Genomic DNA, 21,286 nt, shown 5'->3' on the forward strand with positions numbered 1-21,286 from the left:
CCAGGTGAGGGGAACTGTTGGGAAGCAGAAGGAGCTGGAGATAGGAATGTTTAGAGGGAATTCAGTCTCCAGAAGAGAGCACAGGGCAGTGAAGGTCAAGGCTGCTGCCAGGTGAGGGATTTGTTTGTGTGTGTGATCTCATCCATTCAAACCCTGCCTCATCTCCTCATCCCTAGTTTCTTGAGCTACAAAACCACATTCATGGGGAGGAGTCCAAACAGCTGAGAAGAGCCTGAGTGAATGCCCCCAAGGCCTGCAATGCCCTGCTGCAGTGTCCCCCAGGATCCAGGACTTCTCTTTGTGTGTGTGTGCGTGCGTGTGTGCGTGTGTGTGTGTGTGTGTGTGTGTGTGTGTGTTTTAAAATATATTTTATTGAGCCCTAACTGGTTTGGCTCAGTGGATAGAGCGTCGGCCTGAGGACTAAAGGGTCCCGGGTTCGATTCCGGTCAAGGGCATGTACCTTGGTTGCTGGCACATCCCCAGTGCGGTGTGTGCAGGAGGCAGCTGATTGATGTTTCTCTCTCATCCATGTTTCTAACTCTCTATGGCTCTCCCTTCCTCTCTGTAAAAAATCAATAAAATATATTAAAAAATATTTATTGATTTCAGAGAGGAAGGGAGAGATAGAAATATCAATGATGAGAGATAATTATTGATCACCTGTCTCCTACACACCCCCTACTGGGGATCAGGGCATGTGCCCTGACCGGGAATCAAACTGTGACCTCCTGGTTCATAGGTTGATGCTCAACCACTGAACCACACTGGCTGGGCAACATTAATTTTTAAAAAATATTTTATTGATTTTTTACAGAGAGGAAGGGAGAGGGATAGAGAGTTAGAAACATCGATGAGAGAGAAACATGAGAGAGAAACATCGATCAGCTGCCTCCTGCACACCCCCTACTGGGGATATACCGCAAGCAACCAACGTACGTGCCCTTCACCGGAATCGAACCTGGGGCCTTTCAGTCCGCAGGGTGACGCTCTATCCACTGAGCCAAACCGGTTTTGGCCATCGCCTCTTTCTTATTTCTCCATGTTCATTAGTTGTTTGGATCTGTGACTCTCAGTGGAGACCACCGTTCTCCTGAGCCGGTCCTGGACCAGAACCACACAGCAGCCAGCAGCCGAGCTCCTGGTCCTGGCAGTACACCAGCGGGGCATCTAGATTGACCCTGATGGCTGCGAGGCGGCTGGGACAGGAGCCAGGCAAGGGTGGGGAGAACAAGGGACCAGAAGTCACGGCCTGGGGGCCTAAGGAATATGGAAAGGAAAAGGGCGAGAAGGGAGGCGGAGCACTGAGGACAGAGCTTGGCAGTGGGGGCGGGACCTGGAGGGGCTGGAACTGGAGCGTGAACAAGGGCTCTGGGCTGAGGCCAAGCTGGGTAGGAGGGGCCAAAGGGGGCCGGGTTGTCCCTCTGAACCCTTGGCAACCTTAAGGGGGTGTGTGGAGTCTAGATATTTCTCCAAACGAAATCATTTTAATTCCCATGAGTCTAAAAACAGGGTATGATAGCCCTAGGGTTGGCTCAGTGGATAGAGCGTAGGTCTGTGGACCGAAGGGTCCTGGGTTCCATTCTGGTCAAGGGCGAGTTCCTCCTTCCTTGGTTGGGTTGCAGGCTCCTCCCCAGCCAGGGCCCTGGTCCCGGTATGTGCAGGAGGCAGCTAATCAATGTGTTTCTCTCACATCGATATTTCTGTCATTCCCTCTCTCTTCCACTCACTCTGAATGATAAAAAATAAATAAAAACAGAGTATGATAAAGCTTTTATTCTTTTTTAAAAAATTATTTTATTTTTATTCATTTCAGAGAGGAAGGGAGAGGGAGAGAGCTAGAAACATCAATGATGAGAGAGAATTGTGGATCGGCTGCCTCCTGCACACCCTCCACTGGGGACCAAGCCCGAAACCCGGGCATGTACCCTTGACCGGAATCGAACTCGGACCCTTCAGTCTGCAGACTGAAGCTCTATCTACTGAGCCAAACTGCCCAGGGCTAAGTTTTTATTGTTTTATTATTACTTCCCTTCCACTCACCCTCCCTCTCCTTCCCTCCGAGATTCCACACTCTGTTCCATCTCTCTGGATCCACTCCGTTCATCAGTTTATTTTGTTCATTAGATTCCACATATGAGCGAGATCATGTGATACTTGTCTTTCTCTGACTGACTTATTTCATTTAGCATGATACTAAAGCTTTTATTCTTAAGGTAACCAAACTGATCCCATCATTTCTTCTGAGATCCTCACAACCATCCTGTGAGGTGAGGAAGGAGTGGCTTTCCTTTTGCCTGACGGGAGCTCAGGGTGGGTGAGAGTTAAGCGAAGTCCCCCAGTCTCCTGCCAGGGCTTCTGACCTTAGGGCGCTTCTTGCTAGTGGTGTGCGTGGTACACTCAGCACTGGCATTTGTGTCAGGACCCTGGTTCTTTCCTTCAGGTGGCCTCTGAGTGAGTGGCTTAATCTCTCCGAACCTAACTTTCCTCGAAGGATGTAAGGTGATGCTGGCAGTGATGAAGCTATCCTGGGTACCACGGTGCAGTCTGTGACCTAGTCTTGCCCAAAGAGCTGGGGGAGTCAGAACTGACCACCGCAGTGACTCCACCAACCAGTGCTGTCCTGAGCCAGGGTGGGTATCTTTCCCTTTGGCCGCTCTCAGCCCTGGTGCTCATCAGGGTCTCTCCCTGACTTTCTGGGGAGACTGTTGGAGGGTGGGGGAGGGGTGGGAGGTCCGTGGACCTTTCTACCAGCGTGACCTGCAGAGCCATAGCTTTTTTTTGAATTGTTAAAAGTATTACATATGTCTCTTCTTTCCCAGATTGAGCCCCTCCCTGGCCACTCCCACTGCCCCAGTGTCTGTGTCCATTGGTTATGCTAATATGCATGCATACAAGTCCTTTGGTTGATCTCTAACCCCCTACCTGCCTCAGAGCCATAGCTTTTTTTTTTTTTATATTTTATTGATTTTTTACAGAGAGGAAGGGAGAGGGATAGAGAGTTAGAAACATCGATGAGAGAGAAACATTGATCAGCTGCCTCCTGCACACCTCCCACTGGGGATGTGCCCGCAACCAAGGTACGTGCCCTTGACCGGAATCGAACCTGGGACCTTTCAGTCCGCAGGCTGACGCTCTATCCACTGAGCCAAACCGGTTTCGGCGAGCCATAGCTTTTGATCTAATTTTGCAGTTTGGGGACCGCCATCAAGCACCGATGCTTCCTCATATCCAAAACTGGGGGCTCTAGATTAAATCTTAGGCCCCCAATTCAGACCCAACCTCTTGACATGAAATTGCAGCCACTACCTTTCCTCCCCTCCCCAGCGAGATGGCCTTCATGCAGATGTAGCCTTCCTTTCCTTTCTTTCTCCCATCCCGGTCTCCCCTTCCTTCTCCCCACACGTCCCTCATGTTTTTGTTCCCATCTCATATCCCTGACCTCTCCCATGTTTTCACCCTCCTCTGTTCTCTCCTATATCTTCTCACCCCGCTCCCAACTTTCCTCAGCCCTTCTCTTTCTTCCCCCTTTCCCCTGCCGCCCCCCAGTTGGTCTCTGCAGGGGACAGTTCTGAATTCAGGGGCCTAGCCTACCAGGGCACCTGTGAAAGGTATTTTAGGAACAGCTGAGTCTCCTTTCTGAGCAGGCCCGCTCCCAGTGGGGCCTGGGCAGGGGGCCTAGGGGCCCGCTGAGTGGAGAGAAGTTGTCTGGGCTCCTTGTACGGATGTGGGCTTCAGGCGGCCTTGGGCACTGGCAGTTCTGCATTGCAGTGGCTCTGGCCAATGCCCATGTGCTCTCAGAGGGCACCACCTTCACTTGGGACACCTGTGGCTACCATGCCCTGCTGCTGGCATTGGGTGGAGGGGTGGTAGAGCTGGAGGGCAGCCTGGCTCTGCTGTTGGGGAGAGACAAGGGTACCCCTGAGTCATCTGGGACTCTTCCTACTTCCTCTCCCCCTCCCACAGATAAGCAGTCACTCAGTCCTTTAATTTGCCTCTGAAATGCCCCCTGGGACTTTCCTCCCCTCTCTGGTCCCAGCCTTCACCAGTTCCTGACTGGACTGTGGCAGTGATGTCCCAGCTATCTTCCAGAACACCTGCCACCCATGCCTCCTCATTTCGATGTAGACCCAATGCCGACATAGCTCACCCGCCGATTGCTCCCCACACGCCCCATTGCCTTTAGAACATGCCCAACACAGCCTTCTACGTTCTCAGCAGTCTTGTCACCTAGACAGTCTTCTTTGTGCTTCACCTAGTGTTTTGTGAAGTATTCCAAAGCAATTTACAGACATTACATTCCTCCACGAGTATTTTAGTATGCATCTTAAAGAAGAGTCGCCCTGGCTGGTGTGGCTCAGTTGGTCGGGTGTCATCCTGTGCACTGAAAGGTTACCGTTTTTGATTCCCTGTCATGGGGTCAGGGCCCAGGCCCAGGTTGCTGGCTTGATCCCCGTTAGGGGTTGCAGGAGGCAGCCAATGGATGTTCTGCTCTCACATCAGTGTTTTATTTATTTTTTTCTCTTTCTCTAAAAAAAAAAAAAAAAAAAAAAAAAATCAATAAAAATATTTTTAAAAAATAGAGTAATTTTCCCATATAATCATACTATCATCACAGGTAACAAAAACATTTTCTCATGTCTAATTCTCAGTTCATATTCAAGTTTCTCCAGTCGTTCCCAAAGTATCTTTCAGTGTGTTTGCCCGAAGATTCAATTAAAGACCAAGCATTACACTTGGTTGTTATCTGTGATCTAAAGGTTCTTAATCTGACTTCAGACCACCTTTCCTCCGTCCATCTCTCACCACATCCTTCCTCAGGCCGGCGCGCCACCCAATCCCAGCTTGCCATGGAGTCGCAAGCTCTTTTTTCACACTTGGCCCTTTCTCTGTTCCTGGAACTGAGAGCGCGCTCCTTCTCTCAAGTCCCTTTGGAGAGCACCACCCACCTCTGTGAAGTCCTCTCTTTTTCTCTTTCCTCCCTGGGCTGCGGCATCACCCGTCTTTCCCCTGAGCGCTAATTGCCACCAGCGGTTTCGGCCTCGGTTCTCAGCGCGGGCTGGGTTCTGCCTGCTGGTGGAGGGCAGGGCTGCTGTCCTCTCGGCCTCGCAGCCCTCCCACCCCGTGCCTGGCACATGCTTGGCATCTACAGGCAGCACAACACACACAAAAACTTGAATACTCCTTTCTTCAGCATCTTCGGTCCTCCTCCACAGCCTGTCTGCTCTAACAACCGGGAGAAAGGTCCAGAATGGGCTTGGCGCGTCTGGCCGGAAGGTGGTGATCCTGGAAGCTGGTCCCAGCCCAGCCCTTCCTTCCCTTGGCTCTCAGTTCCCCTCCTTCTCAGTGTGCGCGCACCGAGACGCAGGAAGTGGTTCTGGAGCCCGGACCCCAGGAGCCGGAGGGCGGGCCCAGGCGGGGGGCGTGGCCACGAGCTGGCCGGCTCCGGCCTCGGCCGGTTCCCACCACCCCTTCCGGGGACCCCGTGGGCAGCCCGCGGGGGGCAGCGTGGGCCGCCACCTCGCCGTCTCGTCTGCCCTGTGGCTGAGGAGGGCTGTCGGCTCGGATGGGATGGGGATGCCAGGGGGTCTGTGCCATGCCGGCCTCAGTGTCCATTCTACCGCGACAGGCTGACCCGGGAGTGGTGGGGACACAGACCTGTCGATCCTTCCCCAGAGGGAGCGCCCGAGGGGTGGGCTGTGGGCTGGTCGGGGAAGGGCGTCCTCCCCGTCCCAGCCGCCCCTCAGAAGCCCTGAACGTGGAGAAGGGACTAGCGGAGGGGAACAGGAACACCCACTCCAGAAGGTGGGGACTCCCAGGATGCGGCCGGGGACTCTCTGGAAGTGTTTATTCTGGCCCCACCCGATCCCAGGAGCCACCGCACTGCCCTCGGGGATGGAGGAGACGTGGAGCCGTCGGAAGGGAGCGGGCTCCGGTGGAGGGCACGGAGGCCTCAGCCCGCCGCCCCCGCTCAGCCCGGCTCTGGCTCTCACTCGCCTCCGTCCCGCTCTCCTACCCCAGTTGGCACGGGGCTGGGGTGCAGAGGAGCCCTAGGCACCCCAGGTCCTGCCCGGGCGCCCTCCCTCCGCAGGGGGTGGGCGCTGTCTTGCGGGGGGGTGTCCACGTGGCCCTGACCCGCGTGGGGCTCGGCCTCCCCCGCCGGTGACTCAGGCCGCAGCTGTCCCCGCGTCACATGAGGGAGCCCGCGGCGCTGGGGGGGAGGGGGCCGGGCCGAGGGCGGGGCGGGGCGGGGCCGGGCGCAGGGGCAGCCAGAGAGCCCAGCGCGGCGGCGGGAGCGGAGCGCGCAGCCTCAGGACCCAGGTGAGGCGGCCGGGCTCGGGCCGGGGTCGCTGGCAGCCCCCCGTCCGGCCCCCGAGACCCGCCGCGCCCCGGCCGCTCCGGGGCCTCGCAACTTTGCAACTTGTGAAAAGTTCCCGCGGCCGGGCAGGCGGGCGGGCGCGGCCGCACTTATCTTTGCGGGGTGGTCGGAGCCCAGGGAAGTGACCGGCGGGCGGGCTTAGGCCGAGGGCTGTTTTCGGAACTGGTCTGGCGGGGAGGGGGGGGTCTAAAGTCCGGGGCTGGCGGCGGCGGGCTCCCCCCTGCCCGCGCCCTCGGGTCTATCCCGGGTGCGGGGCGGCGGGCGGGTCCGGGCTGCGCGGCGGCCGCCTCGCCCGCTCCCCTCTCGGCGGAGAGGAGGGGGCTGGGAGACGTGGATGTGCCCGCGGGTTTCCGGGTGGGCGGGGCCGGGAAGGGGGGCCCAGCGAGGAAGGCTTCGAGGGCCGGCAGGGAGCCCGGAAACCGAGCCCCCCTCGCCGGGTTCTAATCCCCCTGTCCTGCCTTCTGCCCCAGGCCTGGCAGCCATGGCGGTGGAAGGAGGCATGAAATGTGTCAAGATCTTGCACTACGTTCTTCTGCTGGCCTTTTTCGTGAGTGGGGTGGGGAGGGGAAGGGGGCGCGCTGGCAGGGTGAGGGGAGACCTGGCTTCGGAGTGTGGGGGCTGAGGAACCAAGAATGGAGGCAGCTGGAGACCAGATGTGGAAGGCAAGCCCAGGACGGCTGTAGGCAGCGCGGCCACCCCTCCGCCGGCCTTTAGGGACCCCGGAGGCTGGTGTGGATGAGAATGGTCACCCTCACCCCTCCTGGCCCTTCCTGTCTGGTGACCCAACCTTGTGATAGGGTTAGTGGGGCAAACGGCCAACGGCTGATGCTATCACTGCCGTGGGCACTGTTTGTCCAGGGAGGGGCCCACCAGTCTTCCTTTAAAATTTTTATTTATTGATTTTAGAGAGAGAGGAAGGAAGAGAGAGAAACATCGATTTGTTGTTCCACCTATTTATGCATTCATGGGTTGATTCCTGAATGTGCTCTGATGGGATCAGACCTGCAGTCTTGGTGTATTGGGAGGACGCTCAGACTAGCTGAGCTCCCGGGCTAGGGCTTGGGGCTCACCACTCTCACCCCTCCTCCTCCTCACAGCTGATGGGGAAGGGTTGGGCGTGGCTAGTGAGAGGGCGGCTCTAGGAGCCCATGAGGCCCCGAGCTAACGCTACTCTTGGTTAGGAATGTGTGCCCTGGGGTTAAAGGTTTAAAGCTTTTTGGGAACTTCTCTTTTTGCAGTTGATCAAACTGATGGGTCATCCTCCCCGACCCCACAGTCGCTTTCTGGAGGGGTGAGAATCTGCCCCTCCAGGATGGGATTAAGTCTGACTCCCGGGTGCACCCGCTGCCCTCCAGATGGGTGTGGGTCTGGCCTAACCCTGACCTGCTTTCTTCGAAGGCCTGTGCAGTGGGACTGATGGCTGTGGGTATAGGGGCCCTGCTCGTCTTCAATCAGACTGTCAACCAGGGGGCCGCTAGCTCCGTGCTGCCTGTGGTCATCATTGCAGTGGGTGCCTTCCTCTTCCTGGTGGCCATTGTGGGCTGCTGTGGGGCCTGCCAGGAGAGCTACTGTCTTATGATCACGGTGAGTGGGCAGTGGGGCCAGTGGGGTGTGTGGGACTTCTGGAAGGTCACTTCTGTGGAGGGGCTCAGGAGGTGGGGGGTGAAGAAAGCCTTTGTGAGTGTTCCAGAGACTGGCTGGGTCACAGCAGGCCCCTCTCACCCGGACTCCAAACCTGACTCCTGTCCTTTGTGCCTGCAGTTTGTCATCTTCCTGTCTCTTATTGTGCTGGTGGAGGTGGCCACCGCCATTGCTGGCTATGTGCTTCGAGGCAAGGTAAGCAAGGAATAAGGGGAGAGCCTTCCCTCAGAGGCTCTGGGACTCAGGTACTCTGAATTCTGACCTCAACTTCCCTACTCCCAGGTGATGTCAGAATTTAATAAGGACTTCCGGCAGCACATGAAGAATTATCCCAAACAGAACCAGACAGATTTTTTCCTGGACAAGATGCAGAAAGAAGTGAGTGGGGTTGCTGGGATCAGGGGCAATGGAGGAAGAAGGCTCTCATCTTCATATTGAAGGTGGAGGTTCACCTAACAACCTCCCCGGTATCTCTCTTCTCCCCCAGTTCAAGTGCTGCGGGGCAGCTAATTACACAGATTGGGAGACGGTCCCTCTTGAGCCCAAGAACCGTGTCCCTGACTCCTGTTGCGTCAATATCACTGAGGGCTGCGGGGTTAATTTCAAGGTGAAGGACATCCACACTGAGGTAGGGAGGAGGCTGAGGTGCGATAGCAGGGCACCTGGGAAATGTTTCAAGAGATGAGAGGAACCAGGGATGGAGGTGGAGAGGGTTGGGGCTCTGAGAAGTTGGGGATTGGGATGGGGAGGGGATCTGGGAATGCTAGGGCTGGGGTGAAAGGTATAGAGGGTGGCGGAGAGACAGATGGACACATGGGAGGTGGGAGGGAAGTTTTTGATGGTGTCCTTGCCCTATTTGTCTGCTACCCTTCAGGGCTGTGTGGAGAAGATTGGGGTCTGGCTGAGGAGCAACGTGCTGGTGGTGGCTGCAGCAGCCCTGGGCATTGCCTTTGTGGAGGTGAGAGGCACCTTTGGGACTCATTCCAGGGCATCTGGAGAGTAGGGGTGGTGGGCAGGAGGTATTCATCTGGGGAGGGGAGCCCTCGTGTGTTTGGGGCTCTTGGGTGGTTGAGGGTACCTTGCCTTTCTGACTCCTCTAAACCCCTCCCCTCCCCCATCTTTCCTTCTAGGTCCTGGGAATTATCTTTGCCTGCTGCCTTGTGAAGAGTATCCAAAGTGGCTATGAAGTGATGTAGGGACCCTGGTCTTTTTGGCCCCTCATCTAGGAGAGTGGGGTAATATGCTCCACATTTTTCAATTAAACTGATTATTTTTTCAGACCAAAAAGACTGTCTTGAGTGATACTTTATCCCTTTTCTCTCCTCATCCATGCTCCTGTACTCTGGGCCTTTGTTCTACTTACACCTCCAGGAATTTTGGGGGGTGTCTGGGAAAGGTTGGGTGGGCTGGCCGTGGAAGCGGGATTGGGAAGGAGGCTGTGGTCCACTGTGGCCCCCTCCCTATTTCCTAGTTGTGTGCTGCTAGGCAGTACTGCAATTAAACCCACAGCGGTGCTACCTGGGGGGGCCCGCCATGACATCTACCACGGACATCTCCTTGGCCTTCTGTCCAACTCAGGGCCCTGCAACTCCCTCCCCAGCCAGGGACCTGGCTCCTTTCAGGGTGGTGATAAGTTGCTCTGACATCTGTGTGGCCAGTGTCCTCCTCCTTGACTTAGATTAGATAATAGGAACTTAAGTGAGTACTGCCTTTTTTCCACCCTAGACGCGACCCCTCCATACTTCTTTCCCTTGCCCCCCAAGAAAAATAAGGGCCATTCCCAAATGCTGAATTGCATTATTACTGCATGTAGAAAAGAAAGGAAACATCCAATAGTGCCCTCTAGTGGCCATTTAAGGTGCAGCTTTAAAGACTAACGAGCGATGCATCCCTCTTGCGCCCTCCAGTGGGTGTCTGTTATTTTGCAGGCACTGGACAGAGAGAGCACTTAAATGGAGCACCTTGGTTTCTGCCCATCTACTTTTTTTTTTAATATATTTTATTGATATTTTACGGAGAGGAAGGGAGAGGGATAGAGAGCTAGAAACATCGATGAGAGAGAAACATCGATCAGCTGTCTCCTGCACACCTCCCACTGGGGATGTGCCCACAACCAAGGTACATGCCCTTGACCGGAATCGAACCCGGGACCCTTCAGTCAGCAAGCCGACGCTCTATCCACTGAGCCAAACCGGTTTCGGCCCATCTACTTTTTTTAAAAACATTTACTGAGTGCCTATTTTGTGCCAGGCACCAGGAAGTATCAGGGTGGGGACAGAAATAAAGTTCTTGTATTTGAAGAACAATCTGTTGCTGGAAGTCTGGACTCAGTAGACTGCCTGGGCAGGCTTGGGAAGGACCCAGGTGAGCACAGCATCCACCAGGCTGGCTGGCAGGTAGGAGGCTGGCAGCCAGAGCAGCTTGGCGTCCCAGCCTGGGCTGTAGCGGGTTCTGGGGTGACAGGCAGTCAAGGCATGCTCCAGGCACCTGCTCACCTTGGTCAGGTCCGGGTCACACACCAGGTTCATGACACGCTGCTGCACTTCCAGGTCTGCAGCCCAGGGGGTGGTTGGAATCAGTGTCCCTGTACCACTGCAGCCCATCTCAGGCCCTCTTCTGGGTCCTGGAGCTTGTTGCCCAGCAGAGGTGAGAGGGGTCCTTAATCCCATTCCCAGTTAGGGGGAACGGGCAGGCTCCACATGGCCTGGGTGTCCTAAAGCACCCCATTCACCCTCACCCACCCCCTGACTGCCCTTCCTACTTCCTCCCGGCAGGCTGGTGCAGGGCTGACCTTTCTGGCACTTTCATTCCCCCCTGTATGGGCCCAGCTACTCACACTTGGTAAGGAAGGCATCCCCATAGTGTGCCTGTGTGGCTGGAGGCAGCCGTGCCCAGCAGGCCTGCAGGGTGTTCTCCAAACTCTCCAGATTTGTCACAGGGGTTAGGAAAAAGCCAGGCTCCACGATGGAGACTCGTACTCCAAAAGGAGCCACGTCCCGCCTGGAGTGGGGTAGAGGGGAGTTTCTGGGTTCTTGCCCTAATAGGGAGGGGGATGTTCAGGGACATGGGTGGGGGACTATGATGGGAAAGTTATTAAACTAGGGACAAGGGTCCTGACTAAGGGATACACTGCTGCCCTGGGATGAGGGGCAAGTGGGGACAGAGGAGGAAGGTTTTTTTCCTTTGTATTCTCTTCTACAACCTAGAGCAGGGGTTTGGTCTAGATAGTATTTTCTGTAATGCAGGACTAAAAATATTATGTAGGAACCTATATAATCATTTAAAAATGTAAAAAACATTATTGGCTTATAGGCAGCTGGCCAGATCTGGCCTGAGAACCATGGTTTGCCAATTCCAGCCCTAGAAGAACCCCATTCCCTAGCTCCCAAAACACAGGGTGGAGTCCTGAGTTCTGGATAGGGAGGTGTAGACTAGTATTTGCTGGGAGGAAAGTGGGGATACATCCAACCACCCAGCACGGATGCAGAAGTCCAAGTATAAAGTATGTGTTTCATGTGCCAATTGGAAAATTAAAAGACAGATGGATAGGGACAAAAGTAGAACCAGGCTGGTGTGGCTCAGTGGTTGAGTCATGAATCAGGAGGTCCCCAGTTTGACTCTCAGTCAGGGCACATGCATGGATTGTGGGCTCCAACCCCAGTGGGGGGAGGGAGGGCGTGTGGGAGGCAGCCAATCAATGTCTCTCTCTCATTGATGTTTCTCTCTGTCCCTCTCCCTTCCTCCCTGAAAAATAAATAAAAACACATTTTTAAAAAAAGTCAATATTGAAATTACTTGCTGAGTGATGGTGACAAAGGCAGGCTTAGCTTGCTATTGGGGTCCGGCTGATTAGGACTGGGTGAAACAGGCCGGACATGCCGTGGAGCCCTCCCGCGGTCTCTCCCTGGCCGGCTGGCCCCCATCGGCCCCAATCGGGACTGGGCAAGACGGGCCCCGATCGCCGGCCAGGTCGAGGGACCCCAGGACCCCACCCATGCACAAATTCGTGCACTGGGCCTCTAGTTATTAATAATACTAATAATGATAGCAGGCCTTTTGAGGTATTTTCTTTTTTTGTTAATCCTTACCTGAGGATATTTTTCCATTGATTTGTAGAGAGAGTGGAAGGGAGAGGGAGAGACAGAGAAACATCGATGTGAGAGAGATACATCGATTGGTTGCCTCCTGCATGAACCCTGACCAGGGCCGAGGAACCTGCAACCAAGGCATGTGCCCTTGACCGGAATTGAACCTGGGACCCTTCAGTCCACAGGCCAATGCTCTATCCACTGAGCCAACCAGCTAGGGCTTGGGCATTTTCTATATGGGGCTTTACATGTCCCTCATTTCACTCTCAACACCCACGACATTGGTCTTCTCATCCTGATCTAACAGATGAGGAATAAACTGGGATAAAGAAAATTAACCTATTAAGGTCACAAAAATCACATGAGAGGCTGGGCTATGAAGTCGAGCCCTAGGCTATCTCCTCTGAAGTATTCCATGACATGTTTTAGTAATCTTTGCAGGGCAGACACCAATTCTTTTGCGAGTGGGCTGGGAGCCCGGGGCCCTGCCCCCTCACCTCAGACTGTCTGAAAAGGCCTCCAGGCCAAACTTGGAGACACAGTAGCCCCCACCATTGGCTGCCAGGCGACCCAGGACGCTGGTGATGTTGATCACCCGGCCCCGGGCCCGTTGCAGTAAAGGTAGCAGGGCAAGGGTGACCCCGATGGGACCCAGTGTGTTGACATTCAGCACCCGGTGGAAGTCATCCCTGGTCAGCCATGGTGTGGGCCCAATGATACCGGCTATCCCGGCATTATTCACCAGACCAAAAAGACCTGTGGGGGAAGCGGGGAGTCACAGAGGGTAGGGCAGGCCTGAGCAATGCTCCTTCCCCACAGTCCCCCTGGTTCCCACTGCCCGTGGGAGTGAACACCCTACACCATGTTCCCAGTGGCTCCAGCCAGGCTCACCTGTTTCCCCAACATATGTTTCCACCCATTTGGCTGCCCGCTGGACACTCTGGGGGTCGGTGATGTCCAGCAGGGTGGTGTGGAGGCGGGAGGAGGCGGCCCGCTGCAGATCCTCTGCCCCTGAGGGGGTCAGGCAGCTGGCCAGGACCCGGAAGCCTCTCTGATCCAGCCTCAGTGCCAGGAGCCGCCCGAAGCCAGAGTCACAGCCGGTGATGAAGACGAAGGCATCGCTGGGGGACAGGCTCTGCCGGTCTCTGAGCAGCCACAGTGCTGCCCAGAGTAAGACTCCCAGCAGCACAGGCAGCCACATGGCCGGAGCCCACGTGATCTGCAGGTGGCAGCGAGCTGGGCAGGAGAACACGTGCGGTTTACTCTGGCCCTCAAGCCCTTGCCCCTAATAGCTTCCCTGGCTGGAAGTTTCTGGTCTCAGCATCTGCTGGGCAGATAAATGGCAAATTATGCCTCCTCTGGGCAAAGCCAGAATCTGGGCAGCCGGTTCTTGTGGGTAACAATGAACACCCTTCGAGTGCAGCCTGCTGCGCGGGAGCAGAAGCTCTCGGTGCTGTCACCCTTTAACTCCTGCTAAACCAGGGACACCTGAACTCTCTAAATTAAACTGGGCCTTGTTTTAGGAAACACACACGGGGCAAAGAGCCCTGCAATTCAGTCCCGGTGGCCCCAAACTTACTGTGTAATGCTGAGCATCTCACTGCGTCTCTGGACCTGTTTTCTCACCGGCCGAGTGGGACTAGCACCCACCATGCCCACTGGGGAGTTGTGGAGGATCAAAAGGGAGAAGTGCGAGGAGGCACGTTGAAACTTAAAGCGTAAGTTATCAGCACATGCGATACCTCGAAAGTCCTCCCAGCACCCCAGCTCCCTGCCCCTGCTTACCTCCTCTGGGGAAAGCTGGCAGGTGCTACACCAGACACTTCTTCCTTTGCTCCCAGTCCCCCGGTTCCCACAGGAGCTACAGCTGAGGCCAAAGTCCACGGTGGGTGGACTCGTTGCCAGAGGTATTAGTGTATGCGGGGGAGGGGGAAGACTGAGAGGTGGAGTCAGGGAAGCAGAAGCCGGTCAGCCGCGGCTTGGCACGGGCCAGGCGTGCCGAGACCCCCTTCCTGGCTACCTTTTCCAGCCGGGGCTCCTGATCACCTCTGTCGTAGACTCCCAGCAGGCAGGATCTATCAAGTATGACAGCTGTCCCTGCCTGTTGGTGACCTCTGACCTGTCATTTCTCCTCCAAAGTGCTCCCATGCCCAAGAGTTAATCTCCCACGAGGTCCAGACTCATGACATGGCTTAGTACCAGGCTGGGAGAGGCCATGAGCACGTGGAGAGGCAGAGCACCAGAGGCGGGCCAGGCCTGCTCCCTGCCTTATTGCCCCCCTGCAGGAAACGGAAGTCCTAAGTTAGGATGCTTGCTGGGCAGGGCCTCTACTGGAACCTTCTCTGGAGAGAAGGGAAACTCCCGACTTCTGGTCACCCAACGGGCACCTGTACCAGGTGCCTGTCCCTTAGGGAAACAGTCTGTGACCCTTCCCCTCCCACCCCCTATGCTGAGCTAGTAGCTCCTTGAAATGTATCACAGAGAAATTGAGGCTTGTGTTTTATTTGTGTCCTGTCAGCCTCCCTCCTGCCCCATGGGGAGGTGGAGGGGGTAGGAGCGAGGTAGAGGGGGAGGGGAGAGGGGCTAGGATGGGGCCGACTGTAGCTGTCCTTTGTAGACGTATTCCAGGGCAGTGGCAATGGTGCGCATGTCCATCTCAATGCTCCGAGCCCAGTTCTCCACATCCCCAATTTCCTGGGAAGGGGAAAGGGTGGGAGTCCTCAAATCAGGGTGAGTAGGGTGTGGCTCTAGTGGATGGATGGGGGCACTTCCCATCCATCCCCTACAAAGGGCTTTGCTTGGACCCACCAACTCCCTTTACCTTTCTCTAGCCTCTGACACTGGGGCCATAAATGGGGTTTCTGGGGCTATCTACTTCTTCTTTAGCCCCAGGTCTGAGGTGACCCTACTGGAGGCAGCCAGTGGGGGCCCAGGATGGGGATGGTGATGTTGTCATGAGGGTGGCCCACCTTGAGTGCCTGGTTGAAGTTTTCCACCATCCCGATCCACTGGCCTGTCTGCTTGGCAAACTGGGCAGCCTGGACCTGTAGGGTCTTCACCTCATGGTCCAGCTTTCTCTGGTTCATGTAGGCCTGGGCCACACTAGAGGTTGGAGGAGGGAGGATATCAACTCACCCAACTGGTGAGAGTGGTCTCCAGGACTAATACCCCACTGCAAGAGTGGGAGGCCAGCCAGGGTCAGGCTGGGGACAACCTCATGACTGTGACCATGCTGGGATGTGACACAACAAGACTAGTACATGCAAATGAACCCAGCTTCTTCCTCCCACTCCCAGGATTCTCAGGAGACCCTAGCTGGGAGCTGTGTAGAAACACACCATCTCCTACCCCTCCAAAAGAGCTCCTGAAGCTGGGTTGGGAAAGCAAGGGCTAGCCTGGTAGGGGGATGTCCTTGAGTAAAGAGCTGGGAAGAAAAAGGGGGAGATGGGAGAAGCTGGGAAAATCCAGTACTAGGGACACATCTGGCAGCAACCGGAAGCCCAGGGATCTGTGCAAGAAGTTGGGAAGGAAACTTTGGCCACTCCCTGACTCTTGGGTCGGATGGGAGAGCAACCCCCTCCCCAGGAACACAGGGTCAAGAGAAGATCTCCCAGGGACTGCTTCTTGGCTCAGTCTCTCTCCCAACCCTTCTCCTTTTGCCCACACGAATGAATGAACACACATGCACACTTTCTCCCTTCTGCTCTGCTCTATTTTCTTTTCTCCTCAATCAAGGTGCTGGCTGCAATTACCATTACTGCCATGAGGTTGGTATTCTCAATTCTCTGCCTGCCTCCATCCCCCCTAAACCTCCTGCAATAATTGTGCAATAATTGTTCTCTCTTATTGGCTGGTGAATCTTTCACTACCCACCCCAAAGCTCTAGGTCAGCTGAGACTCCACATCCGGTGCCCCCACCCACTGGAATCTGTGGGGGCTGGAGAGGGCAAGGGGTTGGGGGCGTGGAGAGAGTGGGAAGGACACCTGATGGGGGCTGAGATAGACGGGGCCTTTGTGTTCCTTTCTGGGGAATGAGAGGAGCCGTGGGCAGCAACACAAAACCCTTTCTAATCTGGCTTTGGCTTAGCTGCCCTCTAAATTGAAAGTGGGGTGGCCCCTAGCAAAGTTGGAAGAGAGGAAGAAGCCCAGGCCATCGTCACAGCAGAGCCAGGAGGCGCCAATGTATGCGTGTGAGGGTAAGACCCTGTCCCTGGGGACAGCTGGCCACAGTAAGGGGCAGTGTGGGAGCTGAAACAGTAAGAGTAGGGGGCTCCCAATGTTTCTAGATTCCTCTGGGAGTTCCTAAAATCTCAGTTTTTCCGGTTGATCTCCTGCTCTCCATTATTCAAACTGAATGAAGGGAGAGGCCTGGAGGGGAGGGCGGTCAGAGGCCCTGACCACAGCCTTTCCTCCCCTAATCTTGCCCAGAAATGAGTAATGAAGATGGCAGCCCTTGCCCGGCTCACTTGGGTGACTCAGTCTCTGGATTCACAACTATTTGCCCTGGGGTGGAAGGCATCATAACTGCCTCCTTTCTTCCAACAAACGGCCTATCAAATCGTCATCTCTGTGCTCTCCTGGGTCACTCAGGGTCAAGAGAATACTCTTTGCTCCTTCCCAAGTTTTTGGTTGTTAACGACATTTTCATTTAGGACTGGAGCAGAGGGTAGTCCCTGGAGCCCGTTGGCACAGGGACAGACTTTCAAAAAAAGCCCCCCACCCCGATGCCCAGAAGGAAGGGCAGAGACAGCTTGGCTCTGCTGGAGCTCCTGGCAGAGGTCCTGCTCTCATCCCCACCCTCACCAGCTGTGCCATCTCTTTCCTGCCAGCTGCTCCCAGGCCTGCCTGAGGGTGGGAGGTGGAGAAGGTTGTAAGCCACAGCAAAGGAGGGCACCCTCCCTCCCACCAAAGTGACAGCTGGACTGAGGGGTGCAAGGAGGTGGGCAGATGGCATCAGGTGGTGAGCACCCGGGAAGTTACTGGGAGGAGGGAGAAATCTGGCTGCTTCTCAAACCACTGCAGCTGCTCTTCCCTGACCATGTTATGGGTCAGAGCTGACTCAGGCCTCCCTCCATACACTTAAACTGGGTGGGGAGGGTAAGGGGATGAGTAGAACATCTCCTCCTTTTCAGAGCAGGCTGCGGGGAGGTCTTGCCCGCGCCTAAACTTGGGGTGGGCAGCTGGTGTGGACGGGAAGAGGTTCATACCCCACATTGAGGTGATCCACCAGAGCTTCTGTCAGGCAGGTCGCTGCAGTGATAGCCTCTCGCCTCCTCTTCTCTGGGGGGAGGGAGGGAGGGGGAAAGGGATTGGAGTGGCGACTTGGTGTTTTTGCGGGGTGCTGCTTGAAGGCTTCCCCATACTCATTACTATTCTGCTAGTTGTGGGAACACGTCAACGAATCTCAGAGCGCCAGAGCTGGAAAGGACTTTGCCAAACAGAAACACCTTTCATGTCAGAGGTGAGGAAACTGGTACCCGGAGAGGGGAAGCGTCTTGCCCAGGGCCGTCAACGTCCAGGGCTCCAGACTCCCAGGCACGCTTTCCCCGCCTTCTTGGCCTAAGGATCGGTGACTCCGGGATTCCAAGCCCAGGCTCAGGAAACCAGCGCCCCACACCTGTTTCGGCGGTTTCCGGCCTCCAAGAATCCCATCTCTGGCGGGTCCCCAACACCCTCCTCCCTTCTGGAGCCCCGCCCCACTCCCCGGAGGAGAGGCTGCCTGGACCAATCGGCACAGCGCTCCAGGAGCAGGGGCGGGACCACGAGGCCGGGCCGCCCAGCCGAGGCGCGTTTCCGTGGGGAAACGGGTGTTGGTAAAGGGACTAAAGTCCGTTGGCACCGGGACGGACTTTCCAAAAAAGCACCCCCTCCCCCTCCTCCGACGCCCGTGCCCACTAGCCCGCGCCCTTCCCTGGACCTGGGCCATTACTCGAGGTCCAGGCTCCGGGCTGAGGCTAGGCCGCGGCGGGAGAGGACGCACAGACAGGCTCTGGGCTCACCCTGCAGCTCCTTGCGTTCGTTCTGCTTAGCCTGGTGCTCCTTCAGCAGGCGGGACAGCATGGTCGCGTCTGGCTCGGGGCAGGGAGGCTGGACAGCCCGGCCCCTTCAGACTCCCCGAGCAGGACGCACTGCTCAGCGCCGAGGGCCAGGGCCACGTGACCTCACTGTCACGTGATGTCGGGACCGCCCCCTTTTGAGCCAAGGTTGGCAGGTAGTGAGATCTTGGCTGGGAAGAAAGGGAATAGTCAAGAGTTGGGGGCAGGAGAGCTCTTGTCTTTATTGGGAGTTCACTTTTTGGTGAATGTTGGAAGAAGTTTTCTTTATCACTCATATTGCAGAGCCAATTTAAAAAAGTAAACATTTTTTATTGATTTCAGAGAGGATGGGAGAGGGAGAGAGAGATAGAAACATCAATGACGAGAGAGAATCATTGATCGGCTTCCTCCTGCATGCCCCCCACTGGGGATGGGACCTCAAACCCAGGCATGTGCCCTGACCAGGAATCCAACCCTGACATCCTGGTTCATGGGTCCATGCTCAACCACTGAGCGCACCGGCCAGGTGCAGAGCCAATTTTTTTAAAAATCCTCACCTGAGGATATTTTCCCATTGATTTTTAGAGCGAGTGGAAGAGAGAGGAAGAGACAGAGAGAAATGTCAGTGTGAGAGAAACACATGATCAGTTGCCTCCTGCACGTGCCTGACCAGGGCCCCGGGTGGGGGAGGACCCTGCAAGCAAGGTACATGCTCCTGACGGGAATCGGACCCAGGACCCTTCAGTCCACAGGCCCACGCTCTATCCACTGAGCCAAACCGGCTAGGGCCAGAGCCAGTTTTTTTAAAAAAATATATTTTATTGATTTTTTACAGAGAGGAAGGGAGAGGAATAGAGAGTTAGAAACATCAATGAGAGAGAAACATCAGTCAGTTGCTTCCTGCACACCTCCCACTGGGGATGTGCCCACAACCAAGGTACATGCCCTTGACTGGAATCGAACCTGGGACCTTTCAGTCCGCAGGCTGACGCTCTATCCACTGAGCCAAACCGGTTTCGGCCAGAGCCAGTTTTTAACATTTCTTTTGGATCTCAGGCTCCTGGTGTGTGTGTGTGTGTGTGTGTGTGTGTGTGTGTGTGTGTGTGTGTGTGTAGGCGGGGGTTGAGGGGGGAAGAAGTGGATGTTGCCAGGCTGTCTATCATGGTTTGGTTGTTGGCGGAGCAGAGGCACCCTAGGCTCATTGAAATTCTTTTCCTTTCTTGCCTTTCCCTCCTGGCAGCTATGGCCGGTTCTCAGCTGGTCTCAGCTCCTTCCCTCTAGGAGGGATCGCTTTCCTTTCTTTTCCAGCCCTCTCTCTTCTCACCACTGCTGAGGTCCCTCAGCGCTGGGCGATCAAGTGGCCTCCTAGGGAGCTTTGCTACTTGTGGCTAAATGCATTAATGCGCAATGCCATCTCTGTCCTTCTGTGGTCAGGGAATGGGAACCCATTTCAGTCTTACCAGAAGAATAAATGCTGCTGTCACAGTAAAAGGTAAATGATATAATACCTCTCTGAACTAAGAAAAATGCTTCCGGGATTACTCAAAAAAGAAAAATTATAAACATCATCAACATATTCTTGCTATTGCCACAGTCTCTCTTGGTGCATCATGCACTGACATGCTGGGTGACTTTGGGCAAATTGCTTACCCACTCTGGATTTTTTTTTCCTTAGTGAAATAAGAGCTAAACATTAGAATCACATGGGGAAGTTTTAAAAAATTCCATGACCCTAGACTAATTAACTAGATCTCTGAGGAGTGGAACCCAGACATAAGTATTTTTTTTTTGAAGTTGTTCAGGTGATTCTAAAATGCATCAAAGGTTGAGAATCACTAGACTAAACCATATCTGAAGCTATTTCAAACTTTGGCATTTTCTCATTTTGTGATTCAGTTACAGAGCTGAAAACTGACTTTATCACATCAACTTGCAGGAGGTGGAGAGATGGGTGCTGACTGAATTAGAATAAAACATCCTTTTTTAATTTTCTAAGGATGAATTGAGGATTACTTTTTTTTTAAATATATTTTATTGATATTTTACAGAGAGAGGAAGGGAGAGGGATAGAGAGCTAGAAACATCGATGAGAGAGAAACATCGATCAGCTGCCTCCTGCACACCTCCCACTGGGGATGTGCCCGCAACCAAGGTACATGCCCTTGACCGGAATCGAACCCGGGACCCTTCAGTCCTCAGGCCGACGCTCTATCCACTGAGCCAAACCGGTTTCGGCTGAATTGAGGATTACTTTGATTCATTCAGCTATTTGCAGAGTAGCATCTTAATTCCTGGGAGATGTGTGAACATCAAAAAATTAGTGAGTGAATTGGTTAAGTGGTAGCATAAAGCAGAACATTAAGTGCCAAAATAAAAATTCTGAATAAAAATGCTGGATACTGTGTATGGATGTGTCTATGCTTCTATGTGTACTACTAGAGGCCTGGTGCACAAAATTTGTGCATGGATAGGGTCCATAGGCCTGGCTGGCCATCAGGGCTGATCTGTGGGGCAACTGGCAGGGCGATTGAGGGGGGGCCCTGCTGGCACCCGCCTTGGCCAGCCTGGCTCTGCCTGCTTGCTGGCCCTGCCCTCCCCCCCACCACCGCAGGTTGCCTCCCTCTGTGGGGTGACCGGTGGGGTGATGTGGGGGGGGGGCCCACTGGCACCTGCCTTGGCTAGTCTGGGGTCTGCAAGCTGGGGGCAGCTCCTGCATTGGTGGTCAGTGTGCATCATAGCGACCCGTTGTTCCACCAGTTGTTCTGCTGTTTGGTCAATTTTCATATTAGGCTTTTATTTTATAGGATAACTTCCTTTTCCAACATTTCCTGAGTACTTACCATGGGTCAAGCACTTTACATGTATTAATTAATTTAATCCCTAGAACTATCCTGCAAAGTATTATAATTATCACCCCCAGTTTGCAGATGAAGAATCCCAGATACAGAGTGGTGAAGTAGTAACAGAGCTCACAGGAAGTAGAGGTAGGCTACAAATCCAGGCTATCTGGTTCCAAAGCCTGAGTGGAACCACTGCTCTGTGCTGCAGACACTATGGGAGAGACCCTGGGAAGGGAGGCCCTGTCTATTGTCACCAGGCCCTTCTAGCTCAGACCTCAGGTGAAGGGCATCCTGGCAGGGGAGGAG

At 54.8% G+C, this 21,286-nt stretch overlaps 3 protein-coding genes across 6 annotated transcripts; 1 reads left to right on the forward strand and 2 right to left on the reverse strand.

Moving 5' to 3' along the window:
* The first annotated feature begins 5,414 nt into the window (after positions 1-5,414).
* Positions 5,415-9,304, forward strand: CD63 (CD63 molecule). Of its 2 annotated transcripts, none has more exons than XM_080660653.1 (8): positions 5,415-5,802; positions 6,847-6,923; positions 7,775-7,960; positions 8,138-8,212; positions 8,300-8,395; positions 8,505-8,645; positions 8,892-8,975; positions 9,148-9,304. In XM_080660653.1, exons 2-8 carry the CDS (start codon positions 6,858-6,860, stop codon positions 9,211-9,213), a joined length of 714 nt encoding a protein of 237 aa, XP_080516779.1. In that variant the 5' UTR covers positions 5,415-5,802; positions 6,847-6,857; the 3' UTR covers positions 9,214-9,304. The 2 variants fall into 2 exon arrangements, with proteins under 2 accessions (XP_080516779.1, XP_080516778.1); XM_080660652.1 differs by lacking the exon at positions 5,415-5,802 and adding an exon at positions 6,232-6,318.
* Positions 9,305-10,224: 920 nt separating this feature from the next.
* RDH5 (retinol dehydrogenase 5) lies at positions 10,225-14,617 on the reverse strand. Of its 3 annotated transcripts, XM_080659225.1 has the most exons (6): positions 13,891-14,617; positions 13,685-13,763; positions 12,997-13,341; positions 12,603-12,861; positions 10,854-11,017; positions 10,225-10,568 (listed from the first exon to the last, which is right to left on the reverse strand). In XM_080659225.1, exons 3-6 carry the CDS (start codon positions 13,304-13,306, stop codon positions 10,345-10,347), a joined length of 957 nt encoding a protein of 318 aa, XP_080515351.1. In that variant the 5' UTR covers positions 13,307-13,341; positions 13,685-13,763; positions 13,891-14,617; the 3' UTR covers positions 10,225-10,344. The 3 variants fall into 3 exon arrangements, with proteins under 3 accessions (XP_080515351.1, XP_080515350.1, XP_080515352.1); XM_080659224.1 differs by lacking the exon at positions 13,685-13,763 and having other exon boundaries at positions 13,891-14,010; XM_080659226.1 differs by lacking the exons at positions 13,685-13,763; positions 13,891-14,617 and adding an exon at positions 12,106-12,232 and having other exon boundaries at positions 12,997-13,461.
* BLOC1S1 (biogenesis of lysosomal organelles complex 1 subunit 1) lies at positions 14,592-18,274 on the reverse strand. Its single transcript, XM_080659227.1, has 4 exons — positions 18,105-18,274; positions 17,313-17,385; positions 15,075-15,207; positions 14,592-14,799 (listed from the first exon to the last, which is right to left on the reverse strand). Exons 1-4 carry the CDS (start codon positions 18,163-18,165, stop codon positions 14,689-14,691), a joined length of 378 nt encoding a protein of 125 aa, XP_080515353.1. The 5' UTR covers positions 18,166-18,274; the 3' UTR covers positions 14,592-14,688.
* Positions 18,275-21,286: the final 3,012 nt, after the last annotated feature.

This window comes from Plecotus auritus (genome assembly GCF_963455305.1).
Source record: "Plecotus auritus genome assembly, chromosome: 3".
NCBI lineage: Eukaryota > Metazoa > Chordata > Mammalia > Chiroptera > Vespertilionidae > Plecotus > Plecotus auritus.